This window comes from Oxyura jamaicensis, chromosome 14 (genome assembly GCF_011077185.1).
Source record: "Oxyura jamaicensis isolate SHBP4307 breed ruddy duck chromosome 14, BPBGC_Ojam_1.0, whole genome shotgun sequence".
Taxonomy (NCBI): Eukaryota; Metazoa; Chordata; class Aves; order Anseriformes; family Anatidae; genus Oxyura; species Oxyura jamaicensis.
Window position 1 is genome coordinate 8,582,702 of NC_048906.1, and position 21,359 is coordinate 8,604,060.

The 21,359-nt window shown below is 41.1% G+C and overlaps 2 protein-coding genes across 9 annotated transcripts in view; one reads left to right on the plus strand and one right to left on the minus strand.

The window, feature by feature from the left end:
• The window catches only part of TMC5 (transmembrane channel like 5), a 28,284-nt gene extending 22,741 nt beyond the window's left edge, over window positions 1–5,543 (minus strand). The window contains exons 1-2 of one of the 4 annotated variants that reach the window (XM_035339164.1): window positions 5,525–5,543; window positions 3,910–3,988 (exon numbers count right to left, since the gene is read on the minus strand). The gene's annotated coding sequence lies outside the window, so the exon portion shown is untranslated. Of the gene's footprint in view, window positions 1–3,750; window positions 3,887–3,909; window positions 4,054–5,524 lie in introns of those variants that run through there. The other 3 variants (XM_035339168.1, XM_035339166.1, XM_035339165.1) reach the window with 3 other exon arrangements.
• A 444-nt stretch (window positions 5,544–5,987) lies between these two features.
• Window positions 5,988–21,131, plus strand: TMC7 (transmembrane channel like 7). 5 transcript variants are annotated; one of them, XR_004754531.1, is made up of 16 exons: window positions 5,988–6,177; window positions 6,440–6,674; window positions 9,360–9,508; window positions 9,874–10,041; window positions 10,238–10,323; window positions 10,848–10,993; window positions 11,471–11,618; window positions 13,197–13,367; window positions 14,523–14,680; window positions 15,603–15,717; window positions 16,227–16,324; window positions 16,636–16,819; window positions 17,665–17,795; window positions 18,087–18,242; window positions 18,565–19,087; window positions 19,990–20,059. XR_004754531.1 is itself a non-coding variant. In XM_035339169.1 (16 exons), exons 1-16 carry the CDS (start codon window positions 6,111–6,113, stop codon window positions 20,047–20,049), a joined length of 2,151 nt encoding a protein of 716 aa, XP_035195060.1. In that variant the 5' UTR covers window positions 5,990–6,110; the 3' UTR covers window positions 20,050–21,131. The 5 variants fall into 5 exon arrangements, 3 of the variants coding, with proteins under 3 accessions (XP_035195060.1, XP_035195061.1, XP_035195063.1); XR_004754532.1 differs by lacking the exon at window positions 19,990–20,059 and having other exon boundaries at window positions 18,565–18,827; window positions 19,009–19,087; XM_035339169.1 differs by having other exon boundaries at window positions 5,990–6,177; window positions 19,009–19,087; window positions 19,990–21,131.
• Window positions 21,132–21,359: the final 228 nt, after the last annotated feature.

Sequence of the window (21,359 nt, forward strand, 5' to 3'; positions counted from 1 at the left end):
AAGTGTGAATTATACAGGGAAGTGAAGGTTAGCTTTTATGAAAATTGCCAAAGTACCTGGTCTGCACTGACAAGTGCCACCTCTAACTGGCTTTCTACTGTGCTTTTATTGTTGTCACAACAGATAATAACAGAGCTTTATTATGGTAGACCTTTGGTCAATTTCAGTAATGCAAACCATGCCTCAGCTACAAAAGATTTCCCAGTGAAAGAGATGTGTTCACAGCAAAGACTCACTTGTTTACCACTGCAGAGTCAAATTACAGGTAAGAAAAATGGGAAAGGAAGGGTGACAGCATCACCACTACTGTCACAATGCTGTTGCCTCTCCCAACACCTTGTTGAACCTCGAGCTCACAAAGGAAGGTATTTCCTAGTCCTACAGTTCAAAACTCCCAACAAGTATACAGATCCCATTCTCTCTGTCCTCCCCCATGTCTTCTTGATGTGAGAGAGCAGGGTGCAGAGTGGCTGGGCAGGCTGGTAGGAGCAGGCAGAACAGTGTGTATCTGACACAGGGACATCCTACTGCTGGACTATCTCTGCTGTCAGCTGGCTGTTCCCAGTGTTTCCAGCTACTGCTTCAGCCTGATGAACTTAGCTTCTTATCTGCTGTATATCCATTTTTTTACCTGCTCACTGGTTTGCCTTGTCCTTTCCATTTAGTAGTCTTGTAATTTCCTCCTACCCCATCATATAGTAACACTACAATGTTTTCATCCTGATCAATTTGTTTGGAAGCTAATCTAATTCTATCATCTGTGGTTGCTTAGATAAGGCTTTTGGAGAAGGACTGACAGCTACTTAATGTTTGCAGGGTCTCAAGACGGATTCTACAGCTCCATCTGAGTTTAGATGCCTTTATAATAAACATGATCCTGAAATATTAAAAAAATGGTTACAGCATATAGTTTAATTTCTGTGTCCAGTTAAGTGTCTTGAGAACTTGGCACACACTTCAAAATTTTTACTTAATGGAAATGGATTAAACCTCTGATACTTCATAGTACTCTCCCTGATCTAGCACACAAATACCTGCTCTTCCACCTAAAAGGGCTCACACAAGCACAACTGTTATGGACTGAAGTACATACAGTGATGATTTTTTATTATCTTATTGTATTATCTAACCCTCTTCCCAGAGATCCTTTTGACAGCAAATCTCTTGTGCTTTGATGCTTTGTTGCTTTTATTTTCTTACCTCAAGTAGCCAACTTAATCCATTGGGAAAACTTAAGTGTTGGGTGAAGAGGAGAAATCAGGAATATACCTAACTACTAAAATTAGAATAGGGAACTAAAGAGTAAAAACAGTCTACCTGTCAGAGAGAGGAAAGATTAGCAAGAATGAGAAACTGTGAACAGAACTCCGCATTATTTTTTGTGACTCTTGAAAAACTTTACCTAGCTCATGGTCTGATCATTATCATGAAAAGAAAAAAAAAAAAAAAAGGCTAAGGCAAGCATCACTTCATACCTGTGCAAGTCAGTCTTGTGACTAAATTTCCAAACTGCAAACTATCAACTTATTTGCATATGAGGACTAAATCTTGCTTTGCAAAACAAGTTTGTTAAGTCTGTCTACTAACCAACACTACCAGCTACTCAGATCTGAAGGAAATGTCTAGTTACAAAAAAAAAAAAAAAAAAAAAAAGTAGTTTTCAAGATCACTTGTTTGGAACTGACTTTACTGCTTACCGTAGAAAGACAACCTATCACACCAGGTCTATTAGAGGCAGAAGATACTGATTACAAAAACAGTTTCCATGTTTTGCTTTGTTTATTCTGGACGTGCAATGGACACCTATTCAGTTTAAATGCAACCTTCAAATTATACTTTAATGAGAAGTATCAGTTACAGGAGTCTTCTTCACAAGTTTAATTGGAAAACCTCATGAAAACTACACATACAGTCATTTTAAGTCAAAACAAGGTTTTGAAGACACACAGTTTTGTTGATCCGAAGAAACGCCATTGTTCTGTTTGTAATTTTTAGCTTAACTTCCTGTTAGGATATTGTCATCTCATCCTATTTGCTCAGCTAGCACTTATGATGACCCTGAGGGGAAACAAAAGCTATTCACCATATTCTAGCAAGTCAGTTAAGCTAGAAAATGTCTGGGAAGAACCAGTGAGCAGAGCAGAGAGTCAGTTCCATCACGGCTTTCTCCTAGCTCTTCAAAATCCTTATATGCAGTTTTCAAATCTCTGGACAACTAATTTTGTATAAACTACTTTTTTTTCTTTTTTCAGACAAAGCAAAGCTAAAGTAGAATACAGTGTAACGTTAGCATGTTAGGGCTCTACTCCTCAGTGAATGTACAGAACCTATGGACTATACAAGTCAGAGAGTCTTTTTCACAAATTTATGAACAGGGACATCTCCACAAAGTGCTAGTGCCTGTTATGTCAGCCCATAGAGCAACACCGCAACACCTCACCACTTTCATGGCAAGAAAAAGAGACCTCCCAGCATATGTGTCCCACAAGTTTACTCTGGAAAAAAAAAAGAAAAGAAGAGGTGAGAATATGAAGGAGAAAAAAGAATAAAGGAAAATAATTGATTGCTTTGCGCTAGCCCAGAACAGGATGCAATTTCCATTACATTGCTTAGTACGGGAAGTCTGCTGCCATCTTTGTCCTGTGTCGGGCTGTTTTACATGGGCAGGGACTGACACAGCACCCACACCTGAGCCATCATTCTCGAGCACAGCTTCAGTTATACACTGGTTGCTTCTACTACATGGAAAAGGATCAGGCCACTGGGTCTCTGAAGAGACTGTGGTGACACAAGGTCAGTGGAAGCAGAAGTTAGCACAGCCTCAACCCAGTACCACTGACTCCTTGCAATTTGCTTAACAAATACTGTTTCGAGGGACAGAGGTTTAGCAATGAATCTTGGATGTAAAGATCGGGCTTTGGATGTAGTCTTCTGCATGAAAGAATTTACCTTTTGTAGGTTTGGGATAAAGGGAGAAAAAAAAAAGTAATGCTGGGACTGAAGGAAAAGAGAGATGTTTAAGTAGTAAGCCTGTGTGTTTTGAGGGTGTTACAGAATGCTAAACCACAAAGAACATGATTTCTTAAATGGGAGATTTCCCTGCCTCTTTAACAACAACAAAACCAAAACCAAACCAAACAAAAAAAGACTTCCCTTTACCTTCTACAATTTACAAAAGTCGCAACCTGCTCTTTAGAAAATGCAGCCTCCAAATCACAAGCTGCACCAAGGAAGAGCAGCTTATGTCACACTGCAAGCTGGTGATCGCAGCACGGCTGGTGCAGCCCCTCACAGACTGGAACATGGCACTCCCCATCACGCTGAACACATCAGGGAAGGCTGAAAATTGCAGTGGCAATCCCCTGTGGGATCAACCCTTCCAGCTGAAGCCAGCAGAAGTTCTTAAATGACAAACGGGGAGCTGAAGCTGCGAGGTGCCATGTAACTGGGCTGCTACCAAGGTGAGGACACCGCTCCAGGTGACCTCTCACCTCCCACCTTGCAGAAGCCAGGCACATCCCCGAGCACACATGCAGCCCAGCCTTCAGACTTATATCCCTCTACATTAACAGCGAGCTTAGAAAACTGCAGCCAGCTCTCTGGCCGTTCAGGTGACTCCTCCAGCCCAAGGTGCAGAAAGAAACCACCGCCCAGCCCCAGCATGGGAGAGCAGCTGCAAGGCTCTGAGGGTCTCCCGGGGGCTCCCCAGGCTGCCCCCACCGAAACCCCAGTGCAGCGTGGACCCCTCACCTGCTGCTGGCCACCCGACGTCCCGCAGCAGGCACGTCCTGCACCCTGCCGGCTCCTCCCGCAGCCCCGGACTGTCTCCAGTGAAGTCCTGCTTCTGAAGATTACAGAGAGGGAAAGAGCAAAACGATTTTTTTTTGTTTGTTTTTTTTTTTGTTTTACCTGGCGCAGAACACGTCACTTGATTTCTAGCTGATCTCCCAGGCACTTGCCTTCCCTCCAGGAATTAACGCGTGCCTTGCTGTTGGCTCGGATCACAATAGCAACACAGCAAAGGGACAGAAAGTAATTAGTTTCAGATGCATGATGTGTTTACATTGATTGTTGGATTAATCATTTGTAGAGCAGAGAAAGAAAAATCTTGACCTTGCATCTTTACTTGTTTGCAGAAAGGCTCATCTAGTGGTAAAAAAAAAAAAAAAAAAAAGAGTTCACACTAAAGTACTTAGCAGCTTTGGGGTGGGGGATTTCATACCAGCCCTAGGTTGCTGAATTAAGTATGGAACATACAGAATTTCTTCACCTTTAGCATGACACATATCTCTCTGGTATTTTGTTTCTTTGTTTGTTTGACTAAAGACGCCCTTACCAGCCACTGGGGAATCAGTAACAAACCAATTTGCTTCGTGTTCAGAAGCTGCGCTGTTGTAATGCCTGAGGATCACTTTTACCAAATGGATGGTGCTTTTCCAGCTCCTAAACTGGGTAAAACATGTCTATCCTGTACCAGGTACATTCAGCATAGAGTTACGTGAAGTTTCCTGGTCCTACTTTATGTTTTGCCCAAAGCAACATTCCTGACGTGACTGCAGAGGACTTATCTGTAGATCTGTACTGATCCAGGAGCTGCCTGCGTGTGGCAGGGACCACAGAGAAAACACAGAGTCGTTGAACACAAGAAGCCCCAGAATTAAACAATCACTAAGAACTTTTGCGAACCTTTAGTAGCCATTTTAAGCTGTGGCATTATGAAGAGGAATATGAAAGAAAAAACGTCCTGGAAACATGCTGTTGCTAAATGAGATATAATCAGCAATTATATTTCCTTTCTGCTTTTTATTCTTAGGGGTAAGAAAAGGAACAAAACCAAATAGCAATATTGAAAATATTAGTTATATTGTAGACTGATATACCAGCGTGAAAACATGAATATCTACAAAATGTTTTTCTGAAAAGTAGTTCAGTGCAATAAGGAAGTCACTGTGCTTTAATTACATCTCAGTATTCTCTGTATCTTTTTTCCTCTGCAAGTAATGCATCAACTTATTAATCATAAACATGTACACCTAAATTACTTTGAGTACATTTAGATGTCAGCTTACAGTTTTATCATTAACGTTTTATGGTTTTATTATGAAAAATGATGTAGCCATATAGATTCCTCTTGCTAATAAATCAATTTGAAGATCACGTACCTGACGTGATGACGCATAGGTGAGAGAAGTTAAAAAAAATCTCCATATTTATGTCTGATTCATCATCCTGAAACCTACTGATGATTCTTTTTAATGGTGACTGCAGGAAGTGGATGAGGAATATTCAGAAAACCTAGTTATCTGTTTAACTACTGTGGAAACTACTGTAGGTTTCATTTTACTTAACGCTTTTCCTCACATACCCAGTATTTTCACACCGAAGGTAATAATTCCTCCAAACAAGGCAGGGAGTTCAGGCGTATGATCTGACAGGACTTGACCAAATATCAATTTTCAAGGAGTTTTTACTGCACCTCGCTCTGTCAGGTACCAGGAACAGAAGACATGTAAACAAAACCCACCTTCAAGCCAATGTGCCTCAGCCTTGCCCTCACGCATAGGGTATTTGGGCCTCACTTCACTCCAAAAAAAAAAAGGTTTTTATTAGTGTCTGTATGCTGTGTGTTTCTTCATGTGATTTTTAAAGTAAGCCTTGGGTACGAGGAATGAAAATAATGCCCCAAAGTCTGAAATCCTTCTTTTCAACGTCCAAAGTGGTGCCGAGGAGGGAGGTAAGCCCCTTACCACAGCCACGGTGCCGAGTCCCCTCTCCTCAGCCGCTCTCCTCACACCGCGGGGCTCCGCCGGGCAGGGACGTGAGGAGAAGCCCCCCGCCGCTACCACCCCCTACCCTCAGCCGGGGACAGGTCCCTGGGGACCGGGACAGGGATGGGGACAGGGACATGAACGACCCCAACCTCAGCTCCCTGGCCCCCGCAGCCCAGCCTGAGGGCGCCCCCTTCGGGCGAGGCGCCCCAAGGAGGCGGCCCGGAGCGGGGAGCTTCGCCCCCGCCCCGCCAGCGGCTTCGGCCCCGCGGCAGCCTTCACCTCACGACTCTGCAGCGCCCGGAAACGGCAGCGCCGGGCTGGGGCGGCCCCGGGAAGGCAATGAGCGGGTTCGGGGCCGCCGGGGAGCTGCCGGGCTGGGGGCCGGACGGCCCCAGCGGCCGAGGCGGTGAGGGAGCGGGGACGGGACGGGCGGGCACCGCGCGTGGCCGGGACGGGTGAGGGCTGCGTGGGGACGGAGCGGCGGCGGGCGCCCGCGGTGAGGGAGCGAAGAGCTGAGGGAGCGGGGTGAGAGAGCGGCGCTGTCCCCGTCCCCCTCAGCGCCCCGGGGTGCCGGCGGCTGTAACACGGCTGCCCACCCGGCATGCCGGCCGGGTGCCATGTTTTGAGCGAGATCTGCTCCTCACGGCCGTGCTTCCTCCGTCCCGCAGAGGTGTTTTTCCCCGAGGAGGCGCACGCCGCGGCACCTGCGGATTTCCTGCAGGAGCTGCCCAGCTACCGCTCCGTGCTGAGGCGCCGGGCCGTCCCCGGGGGCGGCCAGGACCCGCAGGGCTCGGTGGGGCCCCGAGCTGGAGAGGCCCGGGGGCCGCAGCCCGAGGGAGCCGAGCTGGCCGCTCGCCCCGTGAGGGAGCACGCCTTGAGCATCGCGGAGAAGAGGAGGTTAAGGTTAGTCTTCAGGCGTTTTTTGACTTTTTAAAAAGGTATACGCTATTAAATATATATAATATACGTATGATGGGAGGCTGAAATAGAATGGGGTTTGGTTGGCCTGAGGGGTATGGCTTTGAAAAGAAGCCCCCCAGGCTCTTTCCTCACAAGCCAGGGCTCCCTGTCACATCCTCACCTGCAGAGGTGTGACTGGGGACTCTTGGCTGGCATTAAGGAGCATTTGACCTGCTGAGCTGGAAAAAAACAGTCAGAACTGCGAACTACCTGCTGCAGATAAACATGTTTCTGCCTTCTGAGATGATTCACTTCCTTCTGTTGTCTTGGGGTTTTGCCCTTTGTCTTGGGGTCATCAGTCAGTAGGATTAGCCCCCTTCCCTTTCTGCTCTGCCTGCTGCTGTTCCTCAGTCCTGTTGGCAGTTTTCTCATATACACTGTGTTTTCCCTGATGTGTCTCACGCTGCCGGGAAAGAGCTTTTTTTTTTTTTTTTTTTTTTTTTTTTTTTTTCCCCTCACCCCTTCTTAAATTGTTCTCTGCAGTGAGCATTTCCTGTCCTCTGGCGGTAACCCTCAGCCAGGAGTTGTGTGCTTTGCCCCACCTGCGTCTCTGCTCGTAACCTGTCTGTTGTCTCTTGTCCCGCCGCTAGCCTGAAAGCTCTTCTGGGGAGAAAGTCCATTACTTGCTTTTACAACATTACTGTCTAGGCACATTTGGACCTTTAGATAGGTGCTTCGTAGTTGTGGTCATGAGCTAGGGGAGAGGTGAAAGTACAAACAGATGCACCACAGAGAACTATTACTTGCAACAGCAGCTGGAAATGGGACCAGGTAGGGGTGGCTGGACCTTGGTAACAACGCTTGCAGCCTGCCTCTGGAGTAAAGCTTAACCCTGCAGATGGAACACAAGGAGTTGCAGAAGATCTAGATCATGGTAAAGGAACGTTCTCCATACGCCAAATTTTATTTGAAGTTGAGTGTATAAAGCTTGATTCCTCAATAAAAAGGAACTGCAGTTCTGCGGCCATGGTGCTTGTTAGGAATGGAGTTGGGATGTCCTGAGCTTGTTTACAAGTTTCTAACACCATGGGATTCTGGTGGGGCTCCCTGGCTCCTCCGCAGATCAGTAATTGTGTGTGTATTGTGCAGCAGCTGCCAACACAAAATGCTTGATATAATAAATGCTGAATACTCAATGTCTGGAATGAATATGCAGCCCACGCCTGCATTGAAAATGCAAAGCAAACACAAGCCAGATAGTTCTGTGAAGTGTTTGTTTAAAACATTGCATGCTGTAGCCTGTAGTTCCCATACAATGAAACCTTTTGTGAGTATTTACACTTAAAAATGAGATCATCTGCTGCTTGTTTGATTGCTGCAAGCAGGGTTTAATCAGGTTTCCTATCCAAATCCTAATTTCACGTTCAGCTGAGTGGAATGAAATTAATATCACCTTAAGTTATGGAAACCACGTCAACATACAGCACATGTGGCAGTAGCTGTGGTCCTGACACAGTACGCTGTTGTTCAGTGAGTCACTTATGCATATAAATAGGGTTGTGTACAAAATATGAAAAAATCAGAGCCTTTGTCTTCTGTTCTAGTGCTCCTTCCTCATAGGTACTTAACTGCTGCCCTTCTTCAGGGGTGTCAGACTTTGGAACAGCATTTGCTGCAAACAAGTCAGTTTTCAAGCTATGTTTCTGGGGGGTTGTCTGTTTGTAAGGTTTCTTAAAATAAAGAACAAAAACACTGAGCCACTCAGAATTTTCCTCAATGCTGTTGCTGGCTATCTAGCAGTTTTTAAAATGAAAATGTATACGCAGAATGTATAAAAATCCATGAGGAATTATTGAAAAATCACCAAAAATTGTAGACAATTTGTGGTCATCTTTGACATTTGTTTGCAGCTTATTCTTAGAATGGTTTACACCCGTACATATTTGGCAAAGACTTAATTTCTCAAAGTCATTGAGTTAGCAGTTTACAGTGAATTTTACAAAAACTGAATCAGAAAAGTTAATAATTTTTAAAACATTTGTTTTACATTATGCCCTGAAGTGTGTAAAAGTTAAAATGATACAATCCAAATGGAATATTTAAACCTATTCATAGCCCTAGATAAGTTTTTTTAAAACTTTTTTTTTTCCACAACATGCTTTGACCTTCATTCTGATTTTGAAATCTGTTGATTTCTTGATTTTCTAACAAAAAGATTAATTTTCTATTTTGAACAGCTGCATTTATAACATGAAAAGAGGGAAGGTCAATAATTTATAGAGATAAAAAAAAATTAAGAGCAACTTAGTAAAGATATCTTGGTTAGTTTTCAAGAATTTTCTCTTCCTTTTCCAGCCATTTGTGAATATGAAATTGTTGACGTTGACTTCTCAAAGATCCTGCCAGGAAGTACAGTTACGTGTTTTTTCTGTGTTGTCCTATTGTCAAGTTGATTATTTTTTTCTAGGAGAGACAAGTGTTTTCTATGAGAGGGCTTGCTATATTTGAATTAACCTGATAACACAGTTAAGAAGAGGAACAAGTGGGGGCAGCTAGCGTACGTTACTCCAGCTGCTAGCACTATGATATCCCTCTGAAGGCTCCAAGCAGGCTCCACTGCACTAGGTCCTGTTACATGCAATGAAAAAGTATTTCTTGTGCTCAGTAATCGTATTTCTTGTTCCTTAGGGATTATCAGCAGGCTGACATAAAATATTTATCTGGATGGAATCAGTGGAAAAGAACTAGTAGTAAATCATGGAAAAAAGTCCTCAAGGATATCAAGGAATCATTATCTTACTTGCAGCTTTGGCGGCATGATATTCACAGCATAGAAGGTATTCACATTCTTTTGGTTTCTCCTCTTTCAACTTGCTCTTTTATTAGCGGTTATACATGTCAGATGTACCTGTATGGGTTAAACAGTTACCTGCTTCCCTTATTACTGGTGATGAGAAAGTGTAAACTGTATAAAATGGGGTAGATAGAAATATAATGGTGAAAGCAATTAAAAAGTCACATTGCCTTTTCTATTTCTAAAAGCCCACAGTGCTTAAAACTGGCTTTAGTAATGTTTCTTTACTACTGTTATATTATTATTATTATTATTATTGTTAGTGTAACTAAAATTCTAATCTGTTTGTACTTTTTCAGTGATCTTTATCATCTTAATTAGTGATACACATGCTTCTTTTATTCCCAGGGAAATTTGGTACTGGCATCCAGTCCTACTTCTCCTTTCTCCGTTTTCTGGTCCTGCTGAATTTTTTAATATTTATCCTGATGTTTGGTTTTGTTACCCTTCCCACTGTCATCTCTAAATATGGATTTTTCAACAGTAGCTTTGCTAAAATTTCTCCAAAGAGCACAGGTAAACATCTTCTCTATGCACTGCTGTTTGTAAGATTGCCCTATTCCTTTAGCTTTTCCCTCACCCACCAGGAGAAATATTGTGTTGTTTTTGTTTGTTTGTTTCCTGTAAGAACATGTCATACTTGAATTAACTTGGTCTTGCAGTTTAGCGGGCGTTACTATTAGAGTGACTTTTCCTGCCTTTCTTTTAACAGAGTCTTACTGCACAGTTTATACACCTAGCAGTAATAAGGGACTTGTTTACTTCTATACTTACCTCAAAGATTTGCTCACTGGAACTGTAAGTAATTTCTTTTTTTTTTTCTTAAGTTTCACATAACATGTAAAGCACAAAAATATTTTACTTAGGGAATGGTGCTTTGATAATTTTGAAAAATGTTAAGGCATAAGCATCACTGGGTAAAATTAGCATTTATTTACCTTAGCTGCGAGAAGGGCATTTTTAAATAGATTTTTACTGAGTGTCAAGCTTCACTGCACGCTGCAGCCTGTGCCTCTCTTCCCCAGCTGTTAAATGTTACATGATCTAGAGCATGCCTCCTTTTGTGCTTTCTGTAGCTTGTTAGTGCCCTGTCACAGTGCTGTTTGATTGGAGAGGGGAGGGATTTTAAGTATGTAACATCCACATGACAGTTATAGGCATATCAGTATTTAGAAGCTACAAACTGGTGTAGCTTGTTTGTGGCCCCAACAGAAATTTTAAATTTACAACATGCTTGGTTCAAACCAGGTTGGATTGAGCTGAGCAGTTGTTGCTACTGTTACATATTCTTTTTTAACAGCGTTCTTTGCATTTTCTCACAGGGATTCCTGGAAACAACAAGTTTGTTTTATGGCTATTACACAATAGATGCTGCGTTGCTCAGTATCATGAGATACAACTTACCACTAGCATACCTGCTGACTACATTTGCCTACCTTGCACTAAGTCTTGTCTGGATAATAAAAAGGTGAAGACGTTGGTATACTTAATTTACTGCTATGTGTTGCACAATTTACGTTGCGTTCTTGCTTGTAGGGAACACTGAATTACAGAACAGTTTTATATGGAACTGGAGAATCTTTTGAGGTTGCAACACCACAGTAGCCTTTGTCTGTTTTTTGGGGAGCTGAAATGGGGGGTAAGGGAGAACACAACTCCAACAAGATTTTATATATCTAAAAAGAGAAAGTATGACTGTGGTTAAACGGCACAGTGAATTAACCTGCATTGGCCTCAGTTGACTTTGTTTGCTGCAGAACCACATGCTGAAATTTTCTAAGAAACTCAATGATACAATACAAATGTGCCTGGTTGTTCTTAGGGAATCATTTAGTCTTTCAGCTAGGTTGCTTGAGCTGTAGGGTTTTTGTGTTTTGGGTTATTTTTGTTACCTGTGACTAAAACATGTCTTTAATGAATGAAGTAAAGTTCTGTTTTTCTTTAGGTCTGTGTCAGGATTTAAGCAGAGTTTGGTGCATGATGAAGATCAGTTTCAGAGCTACTGTAATAAAGTCTTTGCAGGCTGGGACTTCTGCATTACAGATCTGAACGCAGCACGGCTAAAACATCGCAGTTTGCAGTATGAGCTCCAGGTGAGAATCTACTGTATTTTTCCACAATTACTGTTTAATATAACTTGGATGAATAAAAAGAGAGGTGTGTAATTGTGCAGGTAATGGAATAAGGATAAGAAGGATTTAAGTAGTTTACACTGGGAACCAGGGAACCATGTCCTCTTGCATGCTTTCTAGGTAGCTAGAAATGTGGTATAATATGACAAGAGTTAGTACTGAGGTTGAAGGCCCTTCCCCCCATTCACTGGGGACTGAAGCCAAACCTGTTTGCTGTTTATCTGCCTCTTCCTCACACTCCAACCATGCTTCCTGTGTTAGTTTCTACATAATGAAACAGGAAAAGCTATTCTAGTCATGGGCAAAAAAAAACCTTGTACTGTTGGGAGTCAGTTTGAATATGCTGGATTGTAAGTCTGCAATGTGGCAGGCAGTTCTTAGGAGAAGAATAACATTCAGAAGGTACAATTCACAAATTCAGTGCATTGTTGTCATAAGAAGATGCTAAAATATTTTCACTAGTTGTCTTTGACACACATGCACATTCAAAACACTGAGAGAGCTAATAAATTTCCCAAATATCTTTAGAAAGCTCTGAAAGGCTTTTGTGGTGAAACTAGTTACCTTTTTTTTTCTTTCCTATATGTACACTGGAAGCGGAGGTTTGTGTAGTGAAACAGTGACCTCTAAAAAAATATTTCCACCTCAAGCCACAAAGCTATAATTATTGATTTCATAAATTACAGTGAGTTGCTTTCTGCTCCAGTAAAGTTCAGTTGCCATCTTCAGGGTTTTGTTTTTGTTTTTTTAAATCTTCCAGCCAGAGCCACACAGGCTCTTACTGCATTTTTGCCTCAAAAACTCATATCTTAAAAAAACAACCAAACACCTCCAACAAAAACAAAACCAAAAAAAAAGCTTGTCCCTTTTGTTTGAAGGAAATGTTTGAAGTTCTGTTTCTTTAAGTTTTTGTTTTGTTTGAAGTACTGTTTGAAGGAAAAGAGTCCTCAGAAAATACCTGGATAATTTGTTTTTGTCCAGGTTATGTTGCCTTCACAGGCAGTACTCTATTTTCACATGAGTTACGATGAAACATACAAAGTTTACATGACTAGCTTCTGGAGGCTGGGCTTGTTTTTCTCTGTGTCAGCTTCCACTTGTCCTTCACAGGGTAGAACAAGTTTTGAGCCGTAACTTACGTTATGGAGATGAGAGGGCCAGCCTGTTTCAGAGTTTAGTACCAAGCTATCTGAGACCAGTGTCTCACAATAGACAAGTTGTCTTTCTCAGGAAGATGTTACTAATACAATAGATATAATAGGATTACAAGATGCTTGTCTTTGGCTACAGGACCCCCAGACTGAGCAGACAAACCACGCTGGGCTCCCACAAGGAGATCCCATTCCTGCGTGGACATGTTTGTGGTAATGAATAGGCACTCTCAGTTCAGTCCATCTGGACAGGCTGTGGAGTGACCCTCCTAGAACAGGCTATAGATTTGCATATCACAGAGGCAGAACATCCCAGAGGTAGAAGATATGGTGTCAAAAGTTACATGCTGCATCAAAAAATGACACATTATTTTTCTTTTGTTTGTAGACAGACTTGGAGGAAGAAAGAATTAAACGAAAAATAGCTGACAGAACAATGAAAGAAAAGCTACGCATCTACTCTCTGAGAATATTTCTAAATATAATTGTTCTTGCAGTTTTATCGGGATGTTTTTACTCTATTTATAGAGCAACTGTCTTCTCTCAAGAAAACTCCAATGTAAGTATCAGACGTGACCTTAGGACAGATTCAATTGAGTTTAGTGATTAGAGCAAGGGGAAGTGTTGTGAAAGAGTCAAGTATCTTAATATAGCACCTTTCATGTAATGGATCTGAAAGCACTTGCTTTCTAAAAGGCCTATACTTACTAGTAGCAGAGAGTGAGAAGGATCAAGAAGCATGTGCAAGAAAAAACACAATGATGCCTTCCTTTGATACAAAGGCTTCTGTCTGGAGTGCCTTGGAGCAGCTGAAAAGAAAAGCAGCTCTCACTTTCCTTGCCATGTAACTGTTCTCACATCTGTGATCTGCTATACAACTGCTTGAGTGTCTGGGCAGTTAGCTGACTCAGGGAACTTGGTCAAAACAAACTTCATTTTGGTCAGTTTCTTGATCTGGTTCACTGTTCAGCTGCAAAAACAAACACTAAGGGAAAGGGAGAGCAAAGATTATGATCTGTATTGTGGCTTGAGTTACAGCTGTGTGGTGAGACAGGAAGTCTTGGAGCAGGGAGCACTTTGCAGAAGAAAAGTTTCTTGCATCAGTAGTGTAAAGAATACAGTTGATAGCATGTTCACCCCTGGCAGGACAAACAGATGGGAAGAGTGATTCAGAAGCAGAACAGCATGAGCAACCAGCAGTTTAACAGTTTCACAACAGTAATTGAGTTCTCTGTAGGACCCCAGGGTTAAAGTATCCTAATAGAAATGGACCTTTATGTATAAGGGTTGGTATCTTGACTTCCTCTATATTATTAGGTAGAGGAGCTTGTTAAAATGACGGGAAAGTTGGGGAACTGCTTGGCACCTGTAAGAATAACTTGAAAAGTGTTGACATTTTGGCATAGGTCTAAAAGCTATTAGATTTAGTGCTAGGCTAGGCAACATGGCCAGATGCAAGCCTTGGTGAAAACAGCCTCTTCCAACAGAAGCTTTGGGGAAGCACTAAAATATTCATAGCAGAAGGAAGGGAGAAGAAAGCAATGGTGCATAGCAGCAAACTGCAGAAACAGCAGTGGTCAGGCTTGTCCTAAAGATAGGAGGAAGCTGAAGACAAGGTGCTACCTGAGTTCTGGGTAGGTATCTGAAAGGAGCACAATGTCAGAAATGTATGTGTGCATGTAGTGTCATCTTTCTCTCATCTCTTCTTGTACAGAACAGCAGCGGTACGGACTTTCAGACTAATCTCTTAGTTCAGTATTTGCCTTCAATAGTGATCACGTTGGCCAACTTCGTTGCTCCTCAGATCTTTTCAATTCTGATCAGATTTGAAGATTACTCACCAGCCTTTGAAATCAAACTGACACTGTTGAGGTAAAGATGGTTTTATTGTAGCCTGGGATGTTTGAACAGCTTGTTCTTGAGAGGTTAGAGATACTGTAAACCTTCCAATATCAAGACACAGAGGGGTTGGACTCCCTGCAATGAAGGGCCTGGGCACTGTAAGCCAAGCAGGCATTGTTTGACTTAAGTTTCATTGGAAGCTTTCATTTAAAATCTGGAAACAATCTCCTGTCTGGTGACAGTACAGTGCAGCCATTTTGTGTCCAAGTTTCTCTCTGTTCCATTTAGCTGTGTGATCTGGACATCTTCAACAATCTGAAAGTTTGTAGGGAAATTACTAGGAAAGTACTGGCTGCAGAGCTGTGAATTCACACTGCTTTATGTGCAGCAGCTCCCTGGATGAGCAGTTGTGTGTGCACAGCAACCAGCTTCACTTGTGCCGTATAGCAGCTCAAGGCAGAAGTTAAATCTGGGGATAAAAGACACCTTAAAGTGACAGCATGAAGAACTGGCATTTGGCAGCTTAAGGTGGTAAGATCCAGACTGAAGCATCTGAACTCTGGTCAAGCCCCTGTGCTTTTTATTTCCCATGTGGCTTATTGTCTCTGAAGGCCTGAAGCCACCTAAGAGGAAAATGCTGCACACAGAGTTGTCATCTGGCCTCTCAAACTGTACTTGAGACAATAGCAGCCCACTGTGGGTTGAAGAACAGCAACTTAAAGGACTGATCTATGAGCAATGCTGTGAAAAGAAATTAAGGCACTGTAGCCTGAAGGTGAAAAGTGATTTAACCTGTTACTAAAGAAAGCAAGCTTTATCTGCTTGGTTATTCCATTAAAGCTCTCACATTCTGGGCTCTGTGCAGCTTTGTCGGGCTTCTATGCAAATTGAGTCAGGTGCCAGAATGGCTGTGTTTTGGCATGTTTAAAACTGGGTTTTACTTTTCTTCCAGGTGTGTCTTTGTGCGGTTGGCCAATATTGGTGTTCTCTTGTTCTCGCTCTGGAGTCAGATCCACTGTGCCAATGACAACTGTAAGGCCTGTGGATACAATTACAAGCTTTATCCTGTAAGCAGATTAATCTTTTATTCATAAGTTCAGATGATTAAAAGCAAAGATTCCTTTTCCATGAGACTACCTTGTTTAGAGGTATTCAGATTTGGACTTGAGGTTGTCATTCATGTTGTACTTAGTGCTGCTTCTTACCGCTTAATGCAAACCAGTACAATTCTCATACGACTTCCATTTATCTAAAACTCCAATTATCTTATTCCAGTGACAGGTTATGTAGCTCAGACTTTCTGACTGACATGAAGTTTATTTGAGGTAGCTGTGTTTTGGAGATGGCTGTGTTACTGTCTTTTTGCTTCAATAAGACAAACTGTCTTCAAAAACAGACAAAAAGCATGGCTCGAAAGCTCTGAAAACACTTAAATGCTCTAGAAATGCAATTAATACAACTTGAACTTTACTGGTGTTAACTGATTGAAAAGTTTGTTGCTGTAGTGATTGACAGATTTTTTTCCCCACTTGTTATTAGACTTATAATCCTGTTTTTTCCTGACTTCCTTTTATAGTGCTGGGAGTCTGCAGTTGGGCAAGAAATGTATAAGCTGTTGATATTTGATTTTATGATCATTCTTGCTGTGACCCTTTTTATGGACTTTCCTAGGATGTAAGTATCTCTGCCTTTTGAGCATCCTTTTGCAAAAATGATTTATGAAATGCTTCTTTTTTTTTCAATTATTAATTCCCTATATTTCTAACTCAATTATGAAATTTAAAATAAAACATATTTCTGACAATTTGAGTACTTGTTTGCTATTCAGATGGATGTGGGTTTTGATATTTGAATTTTTTTAGACATTTTTGTGTTGTGTGGTCTAATGCTTTAATGCTAAATTTCTGCATTCCAGATATTTCAGATGTGTTACAATTCAGCTAAGTTTTAGAACTAATTATGTTGTTTTTTTTGTTTGTTTTTAGGTTGTTAGTTACTCATTGCTCTTGGAAGCCAGTTCAGTGGTGTGGTTTGCAGGAATTTGGGATTTCTGACAATGTCCTGGAAATCATTTACGGACAGACTATCTGCTGGATTGGAACCTTCTTTTCACCACTTCTTCCTGCAATAGCAACTATAAAATATTTCATCATCTTTTATATTAAAAAGGTAATGAAGGTGTGTGGTATATAAAACTGAGCAGCACATCTGTGGTTTTTTGTTTTGTTTGGCTGGTTTTCAATACAGATATGCAGTTGATTTAAAACAAACAAAACCTTAAAAACAAAACATAAAAACGAGGATGCAGTATATTGGAAATGAGGTAATGGAATTCCATTTTCTGTGTGTTTTTTTTGCTTTTAAGACAGGTAGAATTTTCCTTTGAGGTCAAGCAAAACAGCACCTTAATGACTACATCATCAATATAATTAATTATGTTTTTGAAAAGAATATCTTTTTATAATAAAGGTAATAATATATAACAAATCATTGCAAAAAAAATGCTTACTATCAACAGAGCTTTGAACTTGGACAAGATTTTGCCAAGCTGCTACAAATTTGGAAGCAAAATGGGAAATGGAAGATGTATTAGATATGAGATGTGATTTCAGTGTATCAGAAGCTTTGCTCTATGAGTAGACATCTCCTTCTGTGCAACAATTTCATATCAATCTCTTTAATTTTGACAAGAGGGGGTATATTCAATGAAGTTCCAGCAGATGAAAACTAAAGGCTGTGCCATAGATCATATACCGTATGTCTGATGTCATTTGGCTCTGTGCAAGTGTGTGAGGCCCCCGGGATCAAACCGTTCCACAAAACAGGACATAATGATTTATCCTAGAATGTAACTCATTTTTGTCTTATCCCTTCTCAGTCCATCAAAGGAATGATGGTTATCTGCTAGCTGGTAACATATATGAAGATGGGAAAATAGTTGGTGGGGAAGGTATACTTGCATGTATGTAGACAGATTGTACCTGGTAACAGTCTTGCTCCCTTTTCCTCTCCAGATCAGCTTGATACATACGCGTAAGCCTCCAGGTAGGCCTATCAGAGCATCGAGTTCCAATTTTTTCTTCTTGGTGGTGCTGTTGATTGGGCTCGTCTTGGCTTTTATCCCTTTGGGAATCAGCATAGCACAGTAAGTGGCAATTTAACTTCTGTGAAGTTGCTATTTGCTTTAGGGTTGTAATTTCTCTAGAAAACAGACACCACATACACTTGTAATGATAAATTAGAATAAAATATACCTGCATATAATGAAATCAAATTATTATATAGTCCATACAAACAAAAGTTACTGGTTTTAAGATTAAGTATGCTTCTACCCCATTGGAAACAACAAGGTGCTTGGCTTGTATTGGATTATTTTGTCTTTATGTTTTGGTGTTGCATCTCCTTTCTGTTCTTTTTTTTTTTTTTTTTTTAACAGTATCCCCTCCTCTAAGGCATGTGGGCCATTCAGGAATTTTAATACTTCGTGGGCAGTTGTTCCACATACAATACTTGGGTTTCCGACAGGTCTACAGAAGGTCCTTAATGGCATAGCATCAGAAGCCTTTGCAGTGCCTTTTTTTATGGTTGTCTGGTGAGTAGTGAGAAGACCTGATCTAGTCAGGCAGCTGCATGGTTCATTTCCTTTCTTACTGAATTGATCCCAAACAATTATTGGACCACATTGTCCATTTGCAGTTAAAGGCATCAAAGCCCCTATGAAGCCTCAGCTCTTTTGTCTTTGCCATTTATTCATGATTGTCAGGTACTTTGTTCAGTTGGGTTTTGAATGTCGCTAAAAGTGGAGACTCTACAACCTCTCTGAGCAACCTGTTCCAGTGTTTCGTTGCTCTTGCAGTAATATGGTTTTTGTTTGTTTGTTTTCTTGTGTTTAAATTGATTTTTTTTTAAATTTGTTTAATCTGAATGTTTTGGATTATTTTCTTCAACTTCTATACTTGAGAAACCATGCAATTTATCTCAGACTCCACCCAGCCTTTTCTTCCATATTGTGTTCTCCTGAATTGAACCTGTTGCTGTGTACACAGGAAAAAACAAGTCCTCTTTTTTGTGTGTGTTTGGGTCTGTCAGAACACAATCCATAAATTCTGATAGAGGCCCTGCCTCTACATCTCCTAGAGTTCTGTCCCAGCCTGCTGACAACACAAATATCTCACAGGTGATTTTGAGCAGAGCTATGCCCTACCTATCCCAGCTCTGTGCTGATTTTCATTTGTTTTTATTTCCCCAGTATTTACTCATATGGACAAAACAATATTTTCTCTGATCCATAACAGCCTTTGTCTGATCCATTCTGTTTTGTGTGATGCTAAGGTATCATGTTGGTTTGTTGTTCGCAGCCTTCTTATGTTCTATTTTATTGCCTTGGCTGGAGCCCATAAAAGAGTGGTTGAGCAGCTGAGGGAACAGCTGGTTATGGTAAGATTTGACCCACTATATTTTCTGTGCCCCTAAAGTTTTCCTTGTTGTATCTGTAATCAAGCATAAAGAGGAACAACAGTTTTTAAAGTCTTCTGGATATTTGGTGTTTGGGCAGGCAATGAAGAATGTTTTACAGGTTACGAGGGAAAAATAACTGAAGTACAGAAGCATTTTTCAGTCTAGTTGGTTTGCTTAGCTATTAGCTGCAACTGTAGCCTCTAAGAAGTGATGTCACTGTTCTTTATCTGTTGTCTTGCCAATCTAGAACCTCAACCTTGTGGCTCCTGCCTGTCCCACCATCTTACACAACCTCTGTCTCTGTTTCCTTCTTTACTGTCACAGGCACCTAATTCACTACCCTTCTCTCCAGGCCTATATTTCTATTTTGTCACATCTGGTGATACCAGTTTGATAGTGTTTGCAAACTGCTCTAGTCCAAACCTAACCTTTTTACTATTTCTCACTTTCTTAAGGAAGAATCTGGGTCTTGTGAAGTACTTCTTTTAGTTATGACACTTAACAATCTGTTCATAGAAAAACAGTGTGCTGGAGAGAGATTTTGGAAGAGTATAATGGATTTAGGAGCAAAAGCCTTGCTGCTCTTGCTTTTTATTTTTGTTTGCTCACTGTTGTTAGGCTTCTTGGAAGTACAGTTGTAAAGATTTTGGGTATGTCAGATGTTTCTACAAGGCCCAAAGCAGAACTGTTAATGTGAGGTAAATGAATTCAAAACCATTCTAAACTTAAAATTGTTTAGGCAGTTGAGAGAGTGTTGTTAACTGCTAATTAGATTACCATGTAGTGAGAGCACCAATTTATTCCTAGTAAAGAAATAAGCTGTATATAGGTAACTTGTACTTCTTTTTATCTAGAGTGTACTTTGTATTCTGTCTTTCCAGGAGAGTCGTGACAAGTTGTTCCTAATCAGAAAAATAACAGAAGCTCAGAAGTGTACTTGAAAACCACAAAAAAGCCAGAAGAACTTGACTTCCTGACGCTCCTGGAATCGCTAGGTAAGAAGAGAACATCGGCATAATGTGAAAACTGTGAAGCTGACTGGCACTGTGGCACTGCATTCTATGTCATGAATACTTAACATTCTTGATGTTGATTATGGTAGTAGGCCTTAAAGTTTCCAAGACTGGAATGTTGCTTATTTGTACTGTGTTAGACCTGTCCAAAAATTGTACAGTAGGACACTTACTGCTGCTGCAATTTCAAGGTTGTTAAGGTTTATGATAAGTCCCTGTTTTTTTCAGGTGAAACGTAATCAGACCTGAAACTTTTTTAAAAAGTTTGTACTGTTTTTATGAATTATGCTTTAAGAACTGGTGAAGGGAGAGGTGTGATTTTACACATTTCCTACTCATCTTATAAAACCAAAGCAAAGTGACTTAATGTCAGCATTTTGAAATAGTCCATAGGAGAGGAAAACATGTAAAAGGTTTGAAATCAGCTTTGTAAATGTTTAGAGAGACTGATATTTATTTTGCTCTGAGACAGTAAGGCCAGTTGAACACTAGATAAAATGGTTTAGATGAACCAGCAGATGAATGTTCTGCCTAAACACTGCAAGCAGGGAGAAACTGGCAGCTGTCAGGTCACCAAGGGGTGTCCCTGCTGCCAGTCTCATGGGCATGGAGTAACATATGTAAGGCTTTATTACTTGCCTTCATTCGTGTACAGATGTCTTGAAGACTGCTCTTTTTGTTCTAAACTGTGAATATTTGAGAGTTACGCTGTTTGTAGTTTAGAATACAGCATTCAGAAATTGATATGCCAGTATCCTTTAAATTCTTAGCTAATTGAGGTGACGGAGCTGTGTGACTCAGAATTATGTTTCTAAGTAGCCTACTATTATTTAAAGATTGCTCTTCTCAAGAACTTGTTTAAAGAATGTGTACATAACTTGAAATTTCTGTCAGGACAGTGGTAGTTGATATGAGATACCACGTTCTTTTTATGGAATGTTTTGTGATGTTCTCTGTCTTCATTTCTGATAAATTAACGTGTAATAAATGAGTCTTCTTTTTAAACCTAATGGCTGACTTATTTTTAAGACAAGTTCCGTTGACACCGTGGGGTTTTACAAGTTTATTTTTCCCCGTAGTAGCGTTGGCTGTGGTGAGGCGGTCCGGCCCCTCACCCGCTTCCCGCCCAGCCGCGGCACCCCCTCAGCACCACCCTCCCCGTTCCTATGGCAACCAGCAGACGCTGCCTTTGACTGACAGCCCCTCTGCCCAATGCGGAGGCGGCGGGCGGCCAATAG